The sequence below is a fragment of the Seriola dumerili genome, unplaced genomic scaffold (genome assembly GCF_002260705.1).
Source record: "Seriola dumerili isolate Sdu_G_001 unplaced genomic scaffold, Sdu_1.0 BDQW01000468.1, whole genome shotgun sequence".
NCBI classification, from domain to species: domain Eukaryota; kingdom Metazoa; phylum Chordata; class Actinopteri; order Carangiformes; family Carangidae; genus Seriola; species Seriola dumerili.
Window position 1 is genome coordinate 1180125 of NW_019174723.1, and position 20277 is coordinate 1200401.

General features: G+C 39.9%; 2 protein-coding genes across 3 annotated transcripts; one reads left to right on the top strand and one right to left on the bottom strand.

Moving 5' to 3' along the window:
- The first annotated feature begins 699 nt into the window (after nt 1-699).
- On the top strand, nt 700-7723 carry LOC111235058 (proteasomal ubiquitin receptor ADRM1-like). 2 transcript variants are annotated; one of them, XM_022763361.1, is made up of 10 exons: nt 700-776; nt 1761-1988; nt 2076-2192; nt 2520-2643; nt 2753-2839; nt 2964-3060; nt 4538-4779; nt 5984-6141; nt 6455-6557; nt 7356-7723. In XM_022763361.1, the coding sequence occupies exons 2-10, from the start codon at nt 1779-1781 to the stop codon at nt 7457-7459; spliced, it is 1242 nt and encodes a 413-aa protein (XP_022619082.1). In that variant the 5' UTR covers nt 700-776; nt 1761-1778; the 3' UTR covers nt 7460-7723. The 2 variants fall into 2 exon arrangements, with proteins under 2 accessions (XP_022619082.1, XP_022619083.1); XM_022763362.1 differs by having other exon boundaries at nt 756-776; nt 1764-1988.
- A 154-nt stretch (nt 7724-7877) lies between these two features.
- On the bottom strand, nt 7878-18790 carry LOC111234864 (CDK5 and ABL1 enzyme substrate 2-like). Its single transcript, XM_022763061.1, has 9 exons — nt 18237-18790; nt 17608-17700; nt 15310-15387; nt 15064-15163; nt 13724-13892; nt 13535-13632; nt 12102-12208; nt 11418-11622; nt 7878-9592 (listed from the first exon to the last, which is right to left on the bottom strand). The coding sequence occupies exons 1-9, from the start codon at nt 18788-18790 to the stop codon at nt 9452-9454; spliced, it is 1545 nt and encodes a 514-aa protein (XP_022618782.1). The 3' UTR covers nt 7878-9451.
- Between the last annotated feature and the right edge of the window lie 1487 nt (nt 18791-20277).

Here is a 20277-nt window from a genome sequence, read left to right on the forward strand (position 1 = left end):
GTGAGATCATTACATGGTTGTTAAATACACAATATTATCACAGTTATCCTTTAAGCCTGGTCCTACTTTATTACTTGAACTTGCAGTCCACACTTGAATGGAAAAGCCCCCGTGGACCACAAAGAAACACAAACTACTACCAAGACACAGAACTATTACAGAGAGGCACAAAACTGCCATCAAGACACAAAACAGCTGAAAAGAGGCACTCAACTACACAGAGGAAAAAACAGTTAATACAGACATGAAATTACCACAAAGAGGAAAAAACTGTCTTAACAGATACAAAATGAGACAAGACGACTGAAATGAGAAGCAAAACAACTACAAGATGTTGCAAAGGGACCAATGCAGCCCCTTTTTGTGTCTCCTTCAGTCTAGGTGTCTTGTTCCAATAAGAAAGACTTAACATGTCTCATCATCCATCCATGCTTCATTTTTGATACAAAGCACCTGTTTTGTTTTTTGGTGTTTTTTTGTTTTCGAGTAGATTTGATTTATTAGCTCTTTACAATTTCATCAGATTGTTTCAAAAAGTCTTGGAAATATTTCTGATCCGTATCTGTATAAAAACTAAAAACAATGAACATGCACGTTTATTACAACAAGCAGGCGGTGTTGTGTCATCTCTACCGAACATGCGCAGGGATTTAAAGCCCACGTCACTGACACACAGTTCGACCAATCACAGTTAAGCAACGGCGCCAGTCAGCCAATCACAAGCATCTGCTGTTTGTTAGACCGTCCTGCGGTTGAACGCTAATTCAGAGAGAAATGTAAGTATAAACATCTTATTTTTTAATTGTTTTGAATTTGTAACATATAAATCAGGTGGGAATTTAGTCCGTGTACATGAAATGTGAATTTGAGGCTCAGTCGTGACCATACTGAGCTGAAAACAGGCTGCTGGCTGCAGGATGCAGAGTCATCTGTGGTGCGTCTATGGCTGTAGTCCGCTCCAGTAGCCGTTTTATTATGGGAGCACTGGGATGAGCCTTGTTTCAGTTATATTTTCCATATTAAAATTGGCTTCTGGATCAAGTTTTCATTTCAGGAGTCTTATCTGTGAAGGACTGTAACAAAATAATAGGTATACATTGAATAAGCTTGAAAAATGTCTAGAGTGAATTCGCATAAAAGAGTTGCCATATGTGATTTACATGAATCACTACTCGATATATTCGTAATTGAGGGGAGTGACACAGCAAGAAAAATAGTTTCGTTTCTGGGACCAGAGCTGCTCTCATTTCTCCCCCATGATCTTACAAATAACCCGTGTTTTCACTCAGACTATTGTCCTCTCTATAGCATAAGTTTAAATATCATGGGCTGCAGTAGCATTATATTTAAGACTGTGATGTCAATGGGCAGTGTTACATGTATTTTGGGATCCACCATACACAGTACATAGAGACAGGGCTTCTATCAGGCAGGCTTTAGTGAGAGGAAAAACAGGCCGAATTTGTATCAAAAGATGAAGCATGACATGAATTATGATTAATTGGATTATTTATTCAGACTGAAACATCTGTTCAGTTTGAGTACAACTCACACCTGAGATGCAAGTAAAATTTGAGCCTAAATCAACATAACTTTTACATATTGTACTAATTTTATTTATCTGCTTGTATCTCAAATATTGTTTGGTCCAAATGTTTTTATTTGGTAATGTTAGGTTTAGCAACATGTTGTGTTTGCATTGTCATATTTAGGTCAGTAAAATAACAGACAGGGCTTCCTCTTCCTCTCTGTCCCTGCAGCAGTGTGTCCTCTTCATCATGGCCTCTGGAGCTTTGTTCCCCAGCATGGTGTCTGGGTCCCGCGGCTCCTCCAGCAAGTATCTGGTTGAGTTTCGGGCCGGTAAAATGACCATGAAGGGCAGCACAGTGACCCCTGACAAACGCAAAGGTCAGGTCTACATCCAGCAGACCGACGACTCCCTCATCCACTTCTGCTGGAAGGATCGGACGACCGGGAACGTGGATGATGTAGGTGACTCTCTGCATGTAAAACTGGCCGGTCTGTGTTTGACTTTTTTTTTTTTAATATTAACCATTTTCATTTTCTTAATCTAGGACCTGATTATCTTCCCTGATGACTGTGAGTTCAAACGGGTAAACCAGTGCACCTCTGGACGAGTTTATGTGCTGAAGTTCAAAGCTGGCTCCAAAAGACTCTTCTTCTGGATGCAGGTATGCAGCTGGATGGTCTGGAGCACCAAATGTGTATTAATCCGCCGATGAAAAGAGTCCACAACAAAGTCACCATTTACTCCTTTTTGAGTAACATTTGCCAGAACTAAAGTGCCCAGTTGTTGAAGGAATTTCTCTCTTGCATTTCTAAACATAAAACTATATATTTGTGACCAGTTTTTAAAGATTTACATCTTGAGTAGCAATAAATGGGCCTTTTGGGTTCCATAGACAGGGTGGAGAAGAAGTACTGAGAGACACATTGTTGGTTTTGATCATTTCATTTTTCTTTTGACCTCGCTCAGTTTTCTGTTTTTCTAATCTCAGGAGCCCAAGACTGACAAGGATGAGGAGTACTGCCGCAAAGTGAACGAGTATTTGAACAACCCGCCCATGCCTGGTGCTCTTGGTAGTGGCAGCAGTGGAGGACATGATCTGTCTGCCCTGGGAGGTAACACACGTTCATGGGCAAGAACCAGAAATTTGGCATAGAAAAACATTAGAAAACACAGTTTCACTCATGCTGTGTGTCACATGTTGTCTTCTGTTTTCATGTAAAGGGGAGGGCGGTCTGCAAAGCCTTCTGGGAAACATGAGCCACAACCAGCTCATGCAGCTCATTGGTCCAACTGGACTGGGCGGGATCGGTACGTAGCTTATTAAATGAGTCCTCAAGCTGCAGAGGTGACAGCGTGAAAACATGATACGATGCATTTGCTCTGAAGTGAAAAATATCTTGTTAGATCCTGTTTCATGTCCTCTGATTATCAGGTGGTCTTGGGGCGCTGGCCGGTCCAGGCTTGGCCAACCTCCTGGGCAGCAGCAGCAGCAGCAGCAGTGTTCCTGCGGCCAGCAACTCCTCAACCAGGTATCTTATGTATATTCCAGTTCAATATCAAAAATAAATAAGTTTCCGCTATTGGCTATGTACCTCATATTTTTTAGCCTTTTTTTTTTTTTTGGAGGCATATTTTTCTCATCATAGCTGGTAAAGAGCCAAACACAGAAGATGAGATGCTGCCAAGAAATCTTTGAGGGGCAGCTATGACAGACAGAAGGTGGGCGAGCATAAGCAGAATCAGCTGTCTAAAACACGAACAGTAAACGTTAAGTTTTAGTGTCAGTACAACAGGGAGAAATCTTGAGCTCGAAGGTTCAGGATCAACCTTGAAAATAGCAGTTTGACAAAACAAATACTGAGCACAAACTCCACTTACTGGAAATTTTCAAGAGCTTTTAGCTGAGAGCTTCATTTCAGAGCTGAAATTTTCTAAAATATTTCCAATAAGTGGACCTGGTGCTAAAGGTTTTTCTGTTGAAAAGGGTGAATTTATTTTGTGAAACCGCAAATACCGGTTTCTTCACACACATTTACACTTAGGACTACAACGATTATTTTCCATTATCGATTAGTCTAATGATTATTTTCTCAACTCATTGATTAAAACCCAAGGCGATTGTTTTTTGTTTTTTTTTTACAAACAATATTAAACAAACAAAGATATTGTCACATAATACAAAGAGAATTCACTTAAGTAAAAAATGAGAGATCTGCTAAGCTAGCCACCGTTAGCAGGAGTTTAGCTGTTTTCTCTTCTCCATCACGAGTTGATTTATCTGCTGCCTTATTTAATCTTGTGGAATGACAAGCCAAATTGTCAGTTCATCGAAATTGATATTTTTCATTTACAGATTAGAACTAAGGGAAAATTTAAAAGGTAAACTTAGCTTTAGTTTTAGCCACGGCTATCTCACAAGCTATCTTTCATTTGATGTGGTCCTCTGACATTAGATGTGGAGTAGTTTTATCTCTATGGAAAAGAGTTCAGTAAATGTGATGACAAGTCTTACAGTTCACAGATTACATGTTACTATGGCATAATATTTTTTTATTTTAGTAAAACATATGTCAGAAAGTCAGATACAGGTATGAACTAATTTTTAACCAAGTATGTAGTTACTGTATTTTACCTTTGTGGGGCAGTATTATCAAAATAGTTACCTATTCATTTTCTGTTCATTGTCTTATCAGTGAATCATCAATATTTCAGACCAGCATATAAAGTTTTCACAAGAGGCAACTGGAAAAACGTGTTCTCTGGTTTACCACTGTTGTTCTCTACGCCCTCATACTACATATATGAAGTTCACTATTCCTTCCCTGGGGTTGTTGAAGTGCATTCCTGCAAATGAAGGAAACAACTGAAGCAGAAGTAGTTTTGGTTCATCACAAAGCAACAATAGAAATCACAGACTGATGATTTAAATCTGTACTAATGCTGGAAGTTTGATTCAGTAACAGTCCAGTGATAGACAAGGTGTTTTTTTTTCCTCTCTCCTCTCAGTCCGTCCACAGCCGTCACCCCCACCTCTACCTCCACTGCCAGTCGGCTCAGCTCCTCCCAGGTACCCACCACCCCTATCACTCCCTCCGCCACCTCAGCAGCCTCCCCCACAGCCACCACCCCCTCCACCCCTGCTGTGTCCTCTCTGGCAGCAGGGGCAGCCAACCCCACACAGCCCATCCAGCTGAGAGACCTGCAGAGCATCCTGGCCACCATGAATGTGCCTGCCAGCGGCCAGGGAGGTGAGACAACGACCATAGAGAATGTAGCCTCAGGCAGACCGAAAACTATTCTGCTCAGAGCTGAGATAAGACAAAAACTTCAATAACCACCAAAGGCAAATGCATAATTAGCCCTAATTAGAGTAAATTCAACTAATTATGCAGCAAATAATTAAAACTGTAGACACAACAGTTTCTGTAATAATGTGCAATTTTAACATAATAAATTCAGCTTGTTGCAGAAGCAGTAACCCCCTGTAAACACTGCAGTCTGTTGCTGTTTTGAGTTAATTTTACTGTGACGACATGAGGCTCCACTGCATCTTTCCTGTTTCATTCACACTGTTAATCACTGTCACCCTGCCTATAGATTCACATACAAAACTAGAGAGTGCTGAGGGAGTAGAACGAGTAGGAAGTGGAAAGAAATGAAGACTGTGCAAAATTAGTTGAGGTATTATGAAAGAAGTTGCTATAATCTATCTTTTTATATTAACAATGGATCGCATGACTACTTGTATATGAAAGGGAGGAACCCACAGAGAATTATCACCTGACTCTGCAGCTCCGTGGATCTTTACAGAAGCTTTCAGCTCAATGTTTTAGTTTAACGGCCTCAATTTTATTGTGTTGATTCACTCTTAAAGCTCTCGAACTGTCGCTTTAAGCTGCAGTAGGCTGATAAACGCACTTTGCACCTCCTGACAAGGACTGAACAGCAGACAGACAAAATTTTAGTGACTTGCTGGTGAAGAAAAATTTAGCAGCTTAAGAGCCAGATACTATTTTTTTTCTCAGATAATTGATGTAGAGCAAAATGAATACTAATATTACAGCTGTTTGCTAACTCGTTTGTCATATCAAAGTATATCTTAGTTAGAGGTTATCAAATATGACTTTTCTTTTCAGACGAAGACAAAAAAAACTAGAGAGAGCTAGAACTAGAAGATTTCTCATAAATGCTTCTAAGTGTTTTCATCTACATATGCAAATGTAGGCGAATTAGGTTCAAAAACAGGTGGATGTTAAGAGCAGTTGGCTTATTACAATGTGTGTGTGAATTCCTAAAACTATGTCATTGTTTCAAGCTCTGTCTTGAAAAATGTTCTGATTATACAGGTCTTCATGAAAAAAGCCTGAAACAGAAATAGAAAGTAATGCTTTTATATCTGTGGGGGATATATTTTCATTCATATTTTCATTTGGTGGTGTTTGTTGCCTGTAGTGGACCTCGCCAGCGTCCTGACACCTGAGATCATGGCACCCATCCTGGCCAACCCTGAGGTGCAGCAGAGGCTGATGCCCTATCTGCCCTCCGGAGAGTCCCTGCCTCAGAGCTCAGAGGAGCTCCACAACACGCTCAGCTCGCCTCAGTTTCAGCAGGTAAAGTGTTCGCCCTCTTCTGTAGTTTCCAACCAGTCCGTAACTGAATGTGATTTATTTCTTGTGTGGCAGTTTCACTCTGTACATATAATTAAAACACAAACGCCTCTTGGCTATGGGCTTATTTCCAGCCTGGTGCAAAGTTTGACATTAAACATTTTACTGTCCTTGGGCATGAAAGCAGCATGTGAACTGTGAAATACTGTATTTTCCTCTGAGCAGAATTCTGGTCACTGTGAAGCCGTCTTTTGTTGGTATTTAGCGTGTCGTTGTGGTATTGGCCCTTACTGTCTGTATTTATTGTTTCTCTCAGGCTATGAGCATGTTCAGCAGCGCCCTGGCATCCGGGCAGTTGGGGCCTCTAATGAACCAGTTCGGCTTGCCTGCAGAGGCTGTCGATGCCGCTAACAAAGGAGGTCAGTGTTTCACCCACATCAAGCAGAGACACTGTAACTGTTTGTTTCGCTGCCAGAGAATTCATCCTGTTTCTTTGAATTTATACACGACATTGTAGTATACTGAGAAAGCTGAAAAAACTAAAACTTTACCAAAGCTCAAAGGGAGATATAATTTTTCATTCAGTACATTTGAGAGATGTAGTTACTTTTTCAACTTTTACTTAAGATTTTGAATGCAAGACTTTTACCTATAGTGGAGTATTTTGACTTTGTGGTTTTACTGCTTTTACTTAAGTACAGGATCCGAAAGGTTTTTCTACCTGTGAATGCGGTGATCCCTTACTGTATTATACTGATACAGTATTTTATAGACTTTTTAAAGATTAGTCTGGTGTCATTCCATATTTTTCTTATTATCAGTGAATCTCACAAAAAAGCCAAAATCAACAAAGTATCAGCCCCAGTCTGTGGCTCTCAGCCCTAACCTCACAGGTTCAAACTGAAGACACCCTTCTTTAAAAAATATCAAATAAATATATAGTTTCAGGTTTTTGAAGTAATTTCTTAAAACAGCTGGGCACTGCAGTTTTTAGCAGAAGTTACTCCAAAAAGAGTCAATGTTGGGAACTAATTTCACCAATTTAAATACTTGTTAGTAGATGAGTTCATTTTTAGTTTTGCTCTTTTCATGGGATTTGTTGACAATAAGAAAAATATAAAATATCAGCCTCATCGACTGATAATTAATTGGGAGAATAAATGATACTGAGGCCAATTATTTGTGGCCCTGATTTCTAGACGTTTTTGTCTTTGCAGATGTGGAGGCTTTTGCTAAAGCCATGGAGACGGAGACAAAGTCTGACCAGGACGGCGACTCAAAAGACAAGAAAGACGACGATGAAGACATGAGTTTGGACTAAAAAAAGTCCTGACATTATTATTTAATGTATTTAGCTGCTTCTGCTGTTTTGTTACTATTACACATTAAGGATAAGGATTGTGGTTAATATAGTAGAAACTGTGACTAAGACTCCCTCTCAGCTGATAGTGCTGTGTTCATCCTGCAACAGTGTGTTGATTTAATATATACTGATTTACCTGAATGAACATGTATTCTTCCTGCATGTCAGCTCGTAGCCCATCCTGTCCTGACACAAGGGAACAGTAAAGTGATGAGAAACACGCTCATCTGTTGGGTTTATTTTCTAGCCAGCTCTACACTCGACTTCATTTAGTACCTTTAACAGCCTGAAGAGATGAAAACTGCTGAACTATAAAATATTGATTTTAGAAAACAAACAAGTCTTTTCAGTGTCTGAAAATATATTTCAAAAACATTCATTTTACAGTATGAAAACAATGAATATTTAACAATTTGACATCAACCATACAGATCCATATTCTGCAGTTACACCGCTCTTTTTGGACGTTTATTGTGACACATTTTTTACCACTGCAGACACAAAACTGAATCACCATCATGTCTACGACTATAAAGACTGTCCAGAAAGTGTTTGATTATCTTTCCCAGACGAGAGCAACCTCAACATTTAAGGATCTCTACGGCAGCAAGACGAAGAAATGTCAACGTTAAATATCACTTATGATAAGATGGTTAACCATTTCACTGCCACTGTAGTTTCAGGCACTTCTTTCTCCTGCATTACTTGTCCACCTAATGGCACAGAAATCTGAAGAGTTACTTCACAATACATACTTCAGTCAGATTAACACAAACTGGTATTTGCACAAGCAACTCACACATCTATTCATATACTTCAGAGTTACAACAGTCGGATTTCCTGTTGTTTTCAAAGCACTACAAATCAGTTACCTTCCACTGGATTACAATGGAGTGCATGTGATTTCAGCGATGATAGCTACGGTAACAAAAACGATTTTGTTTCTTTGGATTAGATTTTATGAGCTATTCAAAGATACGAGAAAGCAAAATTCCTGAGAACTGAAAAATACAACAACTAGCCAGACTACTGAGGGATAAATTCCAGTGCTTTTAACAAAACATGTCCCTGGTTACTGACATGAAACAAACAAAAAAAAAAAAACACTTACTATAAATAATGTCTCCATGATCCTGTTTCCTTGCACGTGACACCACAGACACTGTATATTAGCACAGTTTGTCAACCAACAACAAAGTCTGAACACAGTGCTGCCACATGAATATTTTCTTTCTACTAGAGAACAAGAGAAATACATGAATGTGGCGTTGTACAGTACAAACAAATTAAAGGCCACTTTCTTCTCTAAAAACAGACTTAACTAAAACCATGTTTTACACCCATAATCTACAGTTTCATGTTTCTGTCCAATGGCTAAAATGCTTCAATGTCACAGTGGGTTTAAAAGGCATTTACAAAATCAACAGTGTGGTGCATTGTCATTTGTAATAAAAACTATACAGGCAGTATAGTAATGAGAAAGGTGCAAGTGAAGAGTTTTCCACAAACACAAACATCACAGCATACAATTCAATTAAATAGAGGTGAAGAATACTCGGATGTACCAAAAACTGGGTCACGAAGAACCAAAATAAAAGCACAATAAACGTGCTCATTGAAGATCTCTAACATAGAGCTCATGACTGGATCAACATCAGAACGTCACAAACGTTTAAAAAGACATTCAGATAGACACACATGCCATCAAGTCTAAAACATTTGCCAACAAGTGTAAACCAGTTATTCTTCATATACAGGGAGTGACTCAAGCCACAACTGACGAGAAATAAATAGTACCAGAATTAATTGTTTTAAACACGACAGCTTATAAACTGGTCAATCCAACCCACACACACGCACACGCACACACAGTTCCAATTTGCTTTGCCACACACACTTGCTGGTGTTATTACTGAAACCAGCAGAGTGTCAGACATCACCACATCCAGTCTAACCCTGCTGCACCAGTCTGCGGTAGTGTGGCATGACCTTGCTCTCAGGGAGGTAAAGTCCCATCTCCAAGGCAACCAGCACAGGAAACTCCAGAGGAATCAACTCTCGTCTGTTTATACGGAAACGCTCCTCCAGCTTCTGCTCATCCACGGGGGGAGAAAAAGAGGAGGGGGGGTTTAAAGGAAAATGTTATGATTTGGTTAGAGTCTAAAATGTTAAAAAGATGCAGATGATCGTACACATTGAAATATCAAAATTGTTGAAGTGGGTTACATTTCCTGGTGCTTCTCTGTCTCTGATGCTCATGCAGTGTCCATTCTAACAGAAAGGTTTATCAATACTAATCATGAGCACTGACGACACTCTTCTATTAGCTGATCGACATTAGCTGTTTGCAATATGCTTTACGATGACTGGCTCATTTACAGCTGTGTGGCTAGTAACATCCAATCATAATAATGCAGGTGTACAACATGGGCATTATAATCCAGTTCATCCCCCTCTTTACGTGGTATTTTGTGTTGTGGATAAACTAAGATTTAATTTTATGTGTGTGTCTTTTAAGCTGGATTAAGTCTCATCACTGCTCGGATTCTTTGGGGGCTTTTTCTATCAAATTTAACTACATAACCATTTGTTATAAATGGACTCTGAATGAGGTAAAACAGCTCAGATTAAAGTTATAATCCTTAATATTTTCAGTTTTTGATTCTATTCATGACAAACATTTTTCAGCAATAGCTACTGAATGTATTCATATTCTATAATTACCTCTCTGTATAGTATTTTATAATGTTAGTGTTGGGGTCGATCATTTAGAGTGGGAATCAAACTGCCTTCACACACGCAGGGAACTAACAGGAAATGATGCATGTATCTAATCCATCTCACCGTTTGTAATTTTATCTCACTGACATCAGTCTCAGTGTTTACCTTTCACTCCCACAGTCATGTCAGAGCTGTACTAAGTTACTGCTAATTCTAACTAAATATTTCCAACAGCTGCTAGTTCACATTAAAAGCATTCCACTGGCGAAATGTGAGGTGACTTTTATTGTGAAGCTTTCACAGGAAAGGTTACAGGCCACAGCACCTCCAACCCTTCAGAAAGGTAACCAACTCAACTGTAATGTGTCCTGCTGTTGTGTGGAAAACTACTCACAACATGAGAAGCATGAAATCACACCACAGTTGCTCATGGCACAATGGAAAAAGGCCAATTATTGACCGACTTCTGACTGAAGTCATCTCTTTTTACAATCACAAATAATGTTGACATTTTTTTTTTCAGTGTATTGGTAATAGTTTTTTACTTTTAAAATGAAAAACAGTCTTAGGGGAAATATAAGAAATGCTCCTTTACCTCACCACTGGCTACAGCTACTTATCAGTGTTTGTGTTTGATTGACAGCAGCAGCTGAGGTTGAGCTCAAGCAGGAAAATGAGGGAAAGGGTAGATAAACCTGAACTATAGCTACAAGCCATGCGCAAACAGAGTATTGAGGGTGATATTGAAGAGTAAAGACCACAACAACCCTGATGTTTAATGTGCTGCAGCTGAGCTACTTTTTCCCCAGTTAGTGTTTGGTTGGTCAACAAGCTCCGAGCTCTACATATACATTGCTCATATGATTGGTGTTTAATGGAAATATTGTTAAAATTTAAATGTGTGGTTAAATTTTCAGGAGCTGCTGTTCTCAAGACTTCTAATTTCAACATTAACCAGCTTAAATAATTTAACTTTCATCCACACAATATTTACTTGCTTAACATTGTGAGGAACCTGTTTCTAATCCTGAATAATGTGGGGGGTTGAAAAGATAATGCTGGGTAAATAACACTGAGCTAGATACGACATGTGTTACAGGTTTTTCTTCTTTGTCTACACATCTCTGACAGGTTAAAAGTAAGCATCTTGCTTTGTTTTAGGTTTCTACTCGGTTTGTGTGGAAACTTTACTCACATCAATGAGCTGCTTGACTTCTGGCTTCCGCAGATCACTGCTAATCTTTGCAGCCAGCAGCACGCACGCTGCTGCCACCAGCTTCCTGTTCTGCTTGTTGAGGCGACCCTGCAGCACCAGCTTCTCAAAGTAAACAAAGGCCATTGCTATTGTGACCGGCTGTAGACCGCATTCCTCGCTCACAGCCCGCATCTCCCTCTTCAGGCTATTGGAGAGGAGGGGGACAATTACTGATCAGTTTTCTAAGAAAGAGCACATTGTGTGACTTGTTTGAACCTGATTTTTTTTTTAATTAAAGGGACGATGTGCAGCTTTCAATATAAATGTCACCATTTGATGTGCTGAACCATTTTATAGCTTCAAGCTCATTTACATCTGCAGTCCCTTGGCAGGTTATAACATAAAAAACATAGTAATACACAATACTCTTTACAGAGTAAAGACAACATATATGGCTATAGAGAAAGAAAGAGCAAAAGAAAGAAGCACACAACAAATATTAAGTCAACAAGACATGGTTCAAAACTACACATAATAGCACAGTGGACATGTATGCTTGTCAAGTAAAAGTCATGAAGACCATAGGATATCACAAGGAAACAGGAGGAGGCACAACAAGGTTCAACCTTCAAAGGCTTTTAGACAAAAGTTTGATAGTCAAAACAGCATTTAATATATCTGTACCTTCTTATCTTGCTCAGTGTCAGCTTAATGTGAGGAAACTTCTCCTTGAAAGTCTCATTCATATCCTTCTTCAGGTCAGATGGTTTCACATACTCAATAACAGTTGTCTGCAGAGATGGAAACCGAACCAGCACGTCAGTACAGAAGTGTCAGCATGAATTATAGACCAATAAAGCTTCACAGTGTTGCTTCTAAATCGTCTTGTTAAAGCTCATTTCACACACACTCATGCTAGAGGTTATAGTCTTGTGATGTGATCTACTGAGCAGCAATAAAATCATGTGAATGGGACATAATGGATGTATTTTTCTCTCAAACAGGAGGTAGCTTCAGTAGTGGAGAACTGCTTCATTTTCCAGGTTAACATCAGAACAATTTACAAGCGAAATTAAACGACCCTGTTCCTGATTTCTGAAACAAAGAACAGCCCATGTGAGACAATTAGAATGTGAACATTCACTTGACAGAGAAACCAGGTTACACAGGTAAACAGAGAACTCATCTGAATGCACTGTAGTAACCTAGTAATTGTAAATCCATGTATACATAATTACTCCCCTACCCACAACCTTATTTTGGAAACATGGCTCTCTTATTTTAACTGTAAGTAAAAGGAGACACTGTGTCGGTTGTGACTTCTTTTTGTTTTTGTTTGGTGTGTCTGTTGGATTAGTGAGAGCACAGACAGAGTGGCGCTTTCCTTAACAGCACAAACGTCTCTGAATTTAACAAACAGTCAAATGTTCAGTGGCTTCTTTGTGTTCGTTCAGGGTTTCTGCAGGGTTCACACGCACATTTCAGACTTTTTAACACCTCATAGAATGCAATTTAATACTTGACTCACTATCAGAATGAAAGTATGATGAAAAGTCAGTATGGATGATATTGCCTAGAATAATTTCTTATTAGATATTTTTTCTGTACTTTTAAGCAGTATACAACAATAATATAATATAATTAACTACATGAATGTGACCTGGAGATGGATGGATGGATTAATCAATTAAAAATCAGGTTATATCAATTTAGGTTTTTGCTAAACTCTTCACTTGTCCATCATGAGACAATGAGCTTCCTAGCTACAGTAGCCAGCAGTGATCATCACAAAGTGTTTGAAATGATAGCCATAGCCATTAGTTAGAACCATGCCAAGGTAAATAGCAGTTGCAGCGATATGAGGAACACAAAATTGTTTGCACAGATAAAATCAGGAGACTTAGAGCTTTCAAACAATGTATGATTTGACAAGGTTGTTTGCAGGTTGAGCCTGGTACAGACCAAAACACCCCTAAAGTAGCACCATCAAGGCCGAAGCGTGCCGCAGGTGAGACAGTGTATTTTATAAGGTTAAGAAATTAGTTTACTGTAGATGATTGACTGTAACCTGGTGACTTGCGTGGCTGTAAACGCACTGAATGAAAATTAATTCTCACCACATATGATGCAAATATAAGAACCCTCTTGTGTCTCCCACAGGGCCACTGAGGGTCACTGAGCAGGTTGGGGTCATACTCTGCCACCTCCTCTATACCTGAAAGACACAAAAATAAACAGTTTGTGTTACAACATATGAGGTCAGTTGAAGAGTGAAGTGTTTCTGTAAGAGTCAATTTGAGACATACATGGGTCCTGTGCCACGCTGTTGTTCAGACGAGCCAGGGTGATGTTCCTCTGCCCGTTGCCACGGAAACGTGACTGAGGGGTCTGAGCTGTGCAGCTCTCGGGCACACAGCCATTCTTCTGCCTCACCAAGGCATTGGTCGGATAAAGGAACTGAGCGTATGACACTGTCTGAGGAAGAAAAACAAGACTGTCAAAGACCTTCACATCAAGCAGATTCGTCTGAGTAACGACAGGGAATTTTTCTATTTCTCATCACAGCGGTGTACACCCACTGAGCACTTTATTAGGAACATCTATACATCTGCTTATTTGTGCATATATCCAATCAGCCAATCATGTGGCAGCAGTATATTGTTAACATCAAACATCAGAATGTGATCTGTGACTGTGATCGTGACATGATTGTTGGTGCCAGACGGGCTGGTTGGAGTATTTCTGAAACTGCTGATCTGATGGGATTTTCACACACAACAATCTCTAGAGTTTTTACTCAGAATCGAGCCAAAAAAAAATCGAGAAATCAGAATCAAGACAAAAAACATCCAGTGAGCATGTGGATCTAAACACCTTGTTGATGAGAGAGGTGAGAAGAGAGTGGCTACACTGATTGGAGCTGACAGAAAGGCAACTGTAACTGAGATTAACACTCTTTACAACTGTAGAGAACAGAAAAAACATCAGAATGAACAACACGTTGAACCTTGAGGTGGATGAGCTACAGCGGCAGAAGACCACGTCTGGCTCTTCCTGTCAACCGTGAACGGAAATCTAAGGCTGCAGTGGACACAGGCTCAACAGAACTGGACAGTTGAAGACTGAATAAATATAGCCTGGTTTAATGAATCTGGATTTCTGCTGAGGCAGCAGATGGTGGGAACAGAATTTGGCCTCAACACCATGAATCAATGGACCCAACCGGCCTTGTGTCCGCAGTCAAGCCTGGTGGTGGTATAATGGTGAGGCGAATGTTTTCTTGGCACATTTTGGGCCCCTTAATACCAGTCAATCATGGTTAAATGCCACCGCCTATCTGAGTTTTGTTGCTGACAATGTGCACCACTTTATGCCCACTTTATGCTCTGGTGACTACATTTAGTCACCAGATCTAAATCCAACAGAACAGCTTTGGGATGTGGTAGAACGGGAGATTCACAGCTGACAAATCTGCAGAAATTATATGATGCAATCACATCAACAAGGAACAGACTCAAAGGAGAGCTTCCAACATCTTGTGGAATCCATGCTACAAAGAAGTGAGGCTGTTTTGAGAGCCCTACCCAGTATTAGTGTGTTGCTCCTATTAAAGTCCTCGACGAGTGTATATTTGATAGACATTTACCTTGCCATAAGCGCCCAGCTCCACGCCTTCCAGGGAGGGGAGCAGGTCCACAGCCACCACAGAGGAGAGCCTTTGTCTCTGAGCCTCCAGCTTAGGATCACTGTTCAGAAAGAGTCACATTTATGTCATTTTCACCACATGCTGCTCACATTGACCTTTCCTGAAAATGATATGGATCACTAAGGAGGGTGATGGAAACATAAAAGCGAGGGGTGGGTGCTCTCTGCTTGGACTGGTGCTTTGTACCTGAGGTGTGCACTCTCTCCATAGGGCAGCACTGAGAAAGCAGCATATAGCGACCGCTTGGCACAAATCAGCATGATCCTGCAGGACACAGCAAGTACAGGCAGACAAAACAGATGGTGTGTCAGTCTACAAGCAACAACGGCAGTCACTGCTGCTCAACAGCTACTGTACACACGACATTCATCAGTGCTGGAGCTGCAGTGACAGCGAAATCAGTCACAGAGCCACTTCTATTTTGGTCACTACCAAAGCTAAACAGCTATCACCAACAATCTAAAGTTTAAAGCAGGAGGAGAGGAATCAGAGAGCTGCACAAGCTCAAGTTAGTGCCGCTCATGTATTACCTTGGAGCTAGAGTAGAGTTGGACAATTAGTTGTTAGACAGACAATTAATTGGCAACTACCTTGATAATCATTTAATCATCACAATAATTTTATGAGTCCGCATGTTAATATTTTCTGGTTTTCTGATAATCTATATAAAGTCTTCTATGATAATTAACTGTAATATCTTTAGGTTCTATTAGTTATTTATATTTACAAAAATCAGGTGCTCATCTAAAGAAATGTAATTAACAATTATTTTCATCATCCATTAATCTGATGATTATTTTCTCTATTATTAGACGAACTATTTGGTCTGAAAATGTCAGGAAATTGTTTTCAACCATCTGTATTATAAAACACATTGTCCACTGCAAGATAAAAAAGATTTTTCTAAAGATGTGACTGCACCTCCTATTCAATGTAGTCACAACTGACTGCTGTTCTGCTCTTTTTGTAAAACACAAGCAAAATATCAACGCTGATTCATTTCTCGATTAATGGATTTGTTGTTTGTTGAGTAGAATTAAACTGAACTTTGCAATTGCTTTGCTTAAAACTCAAAGATATACTATACTATAATTATAATGAAACTGGAACCATCAAACATTTGGTCATTTTTGCTTGATAAATCATTTAAAATAATAGATTGATTATCAAAATAGTTTTCTGTGGGTCAAAGATTAATTGAGTGATCTTTGAAGGTCTCCAGCAGATAGAACATGTTTTTCATCCAGATGGTTTTAAGAGTCTTTGAGGCTTCTGCAAATGCATTCAGAACAGAGATCACAGATTATATATTTATTTTTAGAAATCTTTAGACAAATCAGATACTTATCTCTGTGACTTGAATGTAATTGTATACATGCGAGGCACAAACTGGGGCTACACTACATAAAACCAGGGGCAGGCAGCCACCAAACGCAGAACACTTTCACTAGAAATGTGGGGAAAAGTGAGCGCTCACAGTCTGCTTAACTGCCACACAACCAGGGAATACAACATCGCTTTTGGGGACCAAAGCAAACTGCACAAACACCGGAGGCTTCAGCTCCACACAAAACATCAATCAATAACATACAGTCAGCAGCCTCTGCTGTGGACACCCAGCAGTAAACACCCAGGTCAGACCTTGAAGGAGAGATATCAAATCTCTTACAGGGGACAATATCTCAACGCATAATCTACAGGTGTTAATTATCTTAGTTATATAACTCTATTAGCTTTGCTTCAAAACATGCAATGTGTGACTGCCTCAAACAGAAACAGAAAGCCACACCTGTGGGGCAGTTTAGGCTTTCTACGTCATTGTCTTGCACACACCAGCAGAAAACACAAGACACATTAGCATGTAGGTGGGTATGAATATGGAGTTGTCTTAGATGGTGAAATGTGGAGGAGAAATGAAAACTGGGGAGTCAAAACAAACTAGTGGAAAAAGAAAAACCTATGACGTGTTTTTTGTCAGTAACTACACACAGTAATCATTTTCCAGAAAACAGAATCCCAACAGATACATTAAAACACTCTTGTTTTCTAACACTGTTTCAAGAAGCTTAACAAACAGCCCGCAGTGTGATATTTCAGTCCAGTCTTGCATTGGGGTTACCTCACTGTTGGTGCAATAGGGTGTTACATTTCCACACTGCACCTCATATGGCTTTTGCTAAGCTTCCAAGGGTGATTAATTTCACTGTAGCAATCGCCACTCAGCAGCTGTACCGCTGATATTCGTCTGCAGGCCAACCTAAGTCTCTGCCAAGTCTCTGTTAAGCAGCTTATTACAATACTAGCGGGAGGAGAATGACACAGCTAGAGAGGGCCTATTTCAGAGTCCAAAATAAAGCAGCCATTGTTTTTTGAGTTTCTCTGACAGGAAAATTGGTATAGTAAGTCAGAGTTATTCATGTATTCCCCTACTGCATTCTGTGTGTAAATGTATTTTGTATATGTAAATATATGTTGGACACTCACCTGCATCCTCTGGTATCATACTGCCGCATACTCTTGATGAAGTGGACTTTCTTTTGCACCTTGGGTCCAGGAGAACCAGAGACATTTCTCAACCTGAGTAAGAGAAAGAGTAAGAATGACACAGAGGCCACTCAATTAACACTGGAACAACATCAACCAGACAAAGGACTTTCACATGATATGGCTTGTTCTAAAATCTGGACTTTCAATAATGTAAATCTCTTTACATCACAGGTTTGGAGTATCAAAGTAAGGCCAAAGTAGAGGGTCAAATCCAACCCTCCTTATACCAGAGGGACAAAATGTGTTGGGTGTTTTCTCCAAACAGTAACTCACACCATGAATCTGTCGACTGATTAAAGAGGTGCCTTATTTTAAAGCAGGCAAGTGACTGATTTATATCTAAGACACTAATAATACAGGACACAAAGGAGCAGTGCTCACCACAAACAACCCCATTGTAAATCTACATTAAATTTTTAATAGACATACATAATATTATACTTAAAATATATAGATAGATATCACTATAAGAGAATGAAAGTGAATTTATCTCATGATAACCGATGGTTTCATTTTATGCGGAAGTCAGTAAAGGCCCATGGTGATACACCAACCACTATGCTCACCTCTGCCGTGAATCCTGAGAATTACCAGTCGGGACCGGGCTCAGCGCGGCGGGCGTTGACCTGACACGGGTGCAGGGCTGGTGGCCCGTGGGCACAGGAGACAGAGGGGTGTCCGGGGTTAGCGTCTCGGCCGCACTGCCACCCTCCAAAAATACCTCATTAGCCCCGACAGCACTTGCCACGGCAGGTCCCGAAGACATTACCAAAGAAGGTCGAGTAGGACTAACCACTCCTGGAAAACTGGAGGACGAGCCACTACCGGCCGAGGGGGTTTCTGTCACCGGGGCGACGGGTCCTTGGCTATCCGCCGGCGTGGGTATGACCGTTGCGCCGCCGTCTCTGTCCCCGAGTCGGTGCTCCTCGGTGGCTTTTTGGTCGGTATTTCCATCGTTAAACTGACACTGGGGCCGTCCGTCTAGTGAGATATTGTTGAGGAATAACAGAGCCGCTTGCCTCCTTCTGGAGTCCTTTGCTTTCCTCCGGTGCTCTCGGTGTACCTTCGCTGGTTTACTGTTACTGCCGGTGGACTGCAGACCGCAGACAGCGGTCGCCATTCTAGTTTGAAATGTGGCTGTTGAACGTGAAGGCAACGAGTGACCGGTACCGCGCGTTAGCCCCGCCCCGTCTGTGTACTGATTGGTTGTGACGGTAATCATGCAGATTGTAATACGCTTGTCTTGTAAAGACTCATAGGCGATTGGATAAGACACATTTTATGCAAATATATCATTGGTGCTCGTATTTGATTGGGTGGATGGAAATAGTGGGTGATGCGCTGGAAACAAAGGAAACATTTAAAATCACTAACTTCAATGATTCACCTTAATTCTGTAAATCAAACATGATTTTTTTTAGGTTGTCTTTTGTAATGAAATACATTAATCCTTTATGCAGGGTTGGACTAGAGTAAATTGGTCCGAGGGTATGATAAAGACAATGACTAATTATCTATAATGTTGTAAATGGTTAATATGTATGTAATATGTATATATATATAGTGTGTCTTATATATATATATATATATATATATATATATATATATATATATACAGCTAATGGGTTTCTCACTTTCTAATAAGCCATTAAGTTTGTTATTTATGAATATTATTAAATCATTAATAAAGGTTTTTTTAATCCACCAAGTCTTCTGTGTAGATGATAATAAGTTGTTAATAAATGGATTTTGGTCCAGATGCCTGATTAACCTGCTAGTATTCTAACAGTGCATTTGAAAGGTGTTTCTGATGAAGGGATTAAAAACGCATCAAAGCCATTTGTTACTATTTATAAATCCTTTATAAAGTGTGTCTTATAAAGTGGAATCAAAAATGACTTGCATGAGCAACTGAACATTGTGAGCTATACAAAGGTAATATTTACAATAATGCATTGTATGAGAATTGTACTTGTGTTTTTGTCAGCATAATAGATGTTGTTTATCTATTATTACAATTTCTCTTCCTGTGAGTGGTCTCTACTAATTGTCACTGTCATTTTTTTTTTTTTTTTTATAAAACAATTTAACTGAATCACCAACCAACCTCCAACTCTGTGGTATCCGAAAATATTTTCACATCAGAGTGTTTTCCTTTTGAGAAAATGGCACCAGGGGTCTATTTAGCATTTGTGAACAAATCATTGTGAAACTGTGTGATCAAAGACGAGTTCCAGCAAACTGCTCGGCAGCCTATTCTCTCATTTTACTACTGCGATAGGAGTTAACAGGACAGTTTTCACATTTTCATTTTAGTTTCACACCCCATTGACTTGTAAACATGAAACTTGAGGCAGCCTGTTTCTCTGAGACAGAACCTGAAGTGTGAAAGTGTCTTCTTCTCCTGAGTGGGAGTGATCAATGCAGTACACTGATGGGGACCCTGGTCTTTTCTTCCTTCGCAGTTAAGATGAATTACAATGATAAGAGCATGTCAAAGAGTGCATTTTGAATTAGAGAGCGGGTTCCTTTGTTTAGAGGCCACTCACCTTTGTGGATACAGTAGTTAGTGGTGACAAGTTCAGTGTCGTGTCATGTTTCTCTGTG

Excerpts from the sequence above, each read along its gene's own strand:
- LOC111235058 (XM_022763361.1), top strand. The coding sequence starts at position 1,779 with ATGGCCTCTGGAGCTTTGTTCCCCAGCATGGTGTCTGGGTCCCGCGGC. Across the intron at positions 2,840-2,963 it reads AACTGGACTGGGCGGGATCG|GTGGTCTTGGGGCGCTGGCC; the intron begins GTACGTAGCTTA and ends TCTGATTATCAG. Across the intron at positions 6,558-7,355 it reads CGATGCCGCTAACAAAGGAG|ATGTGGAGGCTTTTGCTAAA; the intron begins GTCAGTGTTTCA and ends TTGTCTTTGCAG.
- LOC111234864 (XM_022763061.1), bottom strand. The coding sequence starts at position 18,790 with ATGGCGACCGCTGTCTGCGGTCTGCAGTCCACCGGCAGTAACAGTAAA. Across the intron at positions 12,209-13,534 it reads TTATATTTGCATCATATGTG|ACAACTGTTATTGAGTATGT; the intron begins GTGAGAATTAAT and ends CCATCTCTGCAG. Across the intron at positions 11,623-12,101 it reads ACACTGAGCAAGATAAGAAG|CCTGAAGAGGGAGATGCGGG; the intron begins GTACAGATATAT and ends CCTCTCCAATAG.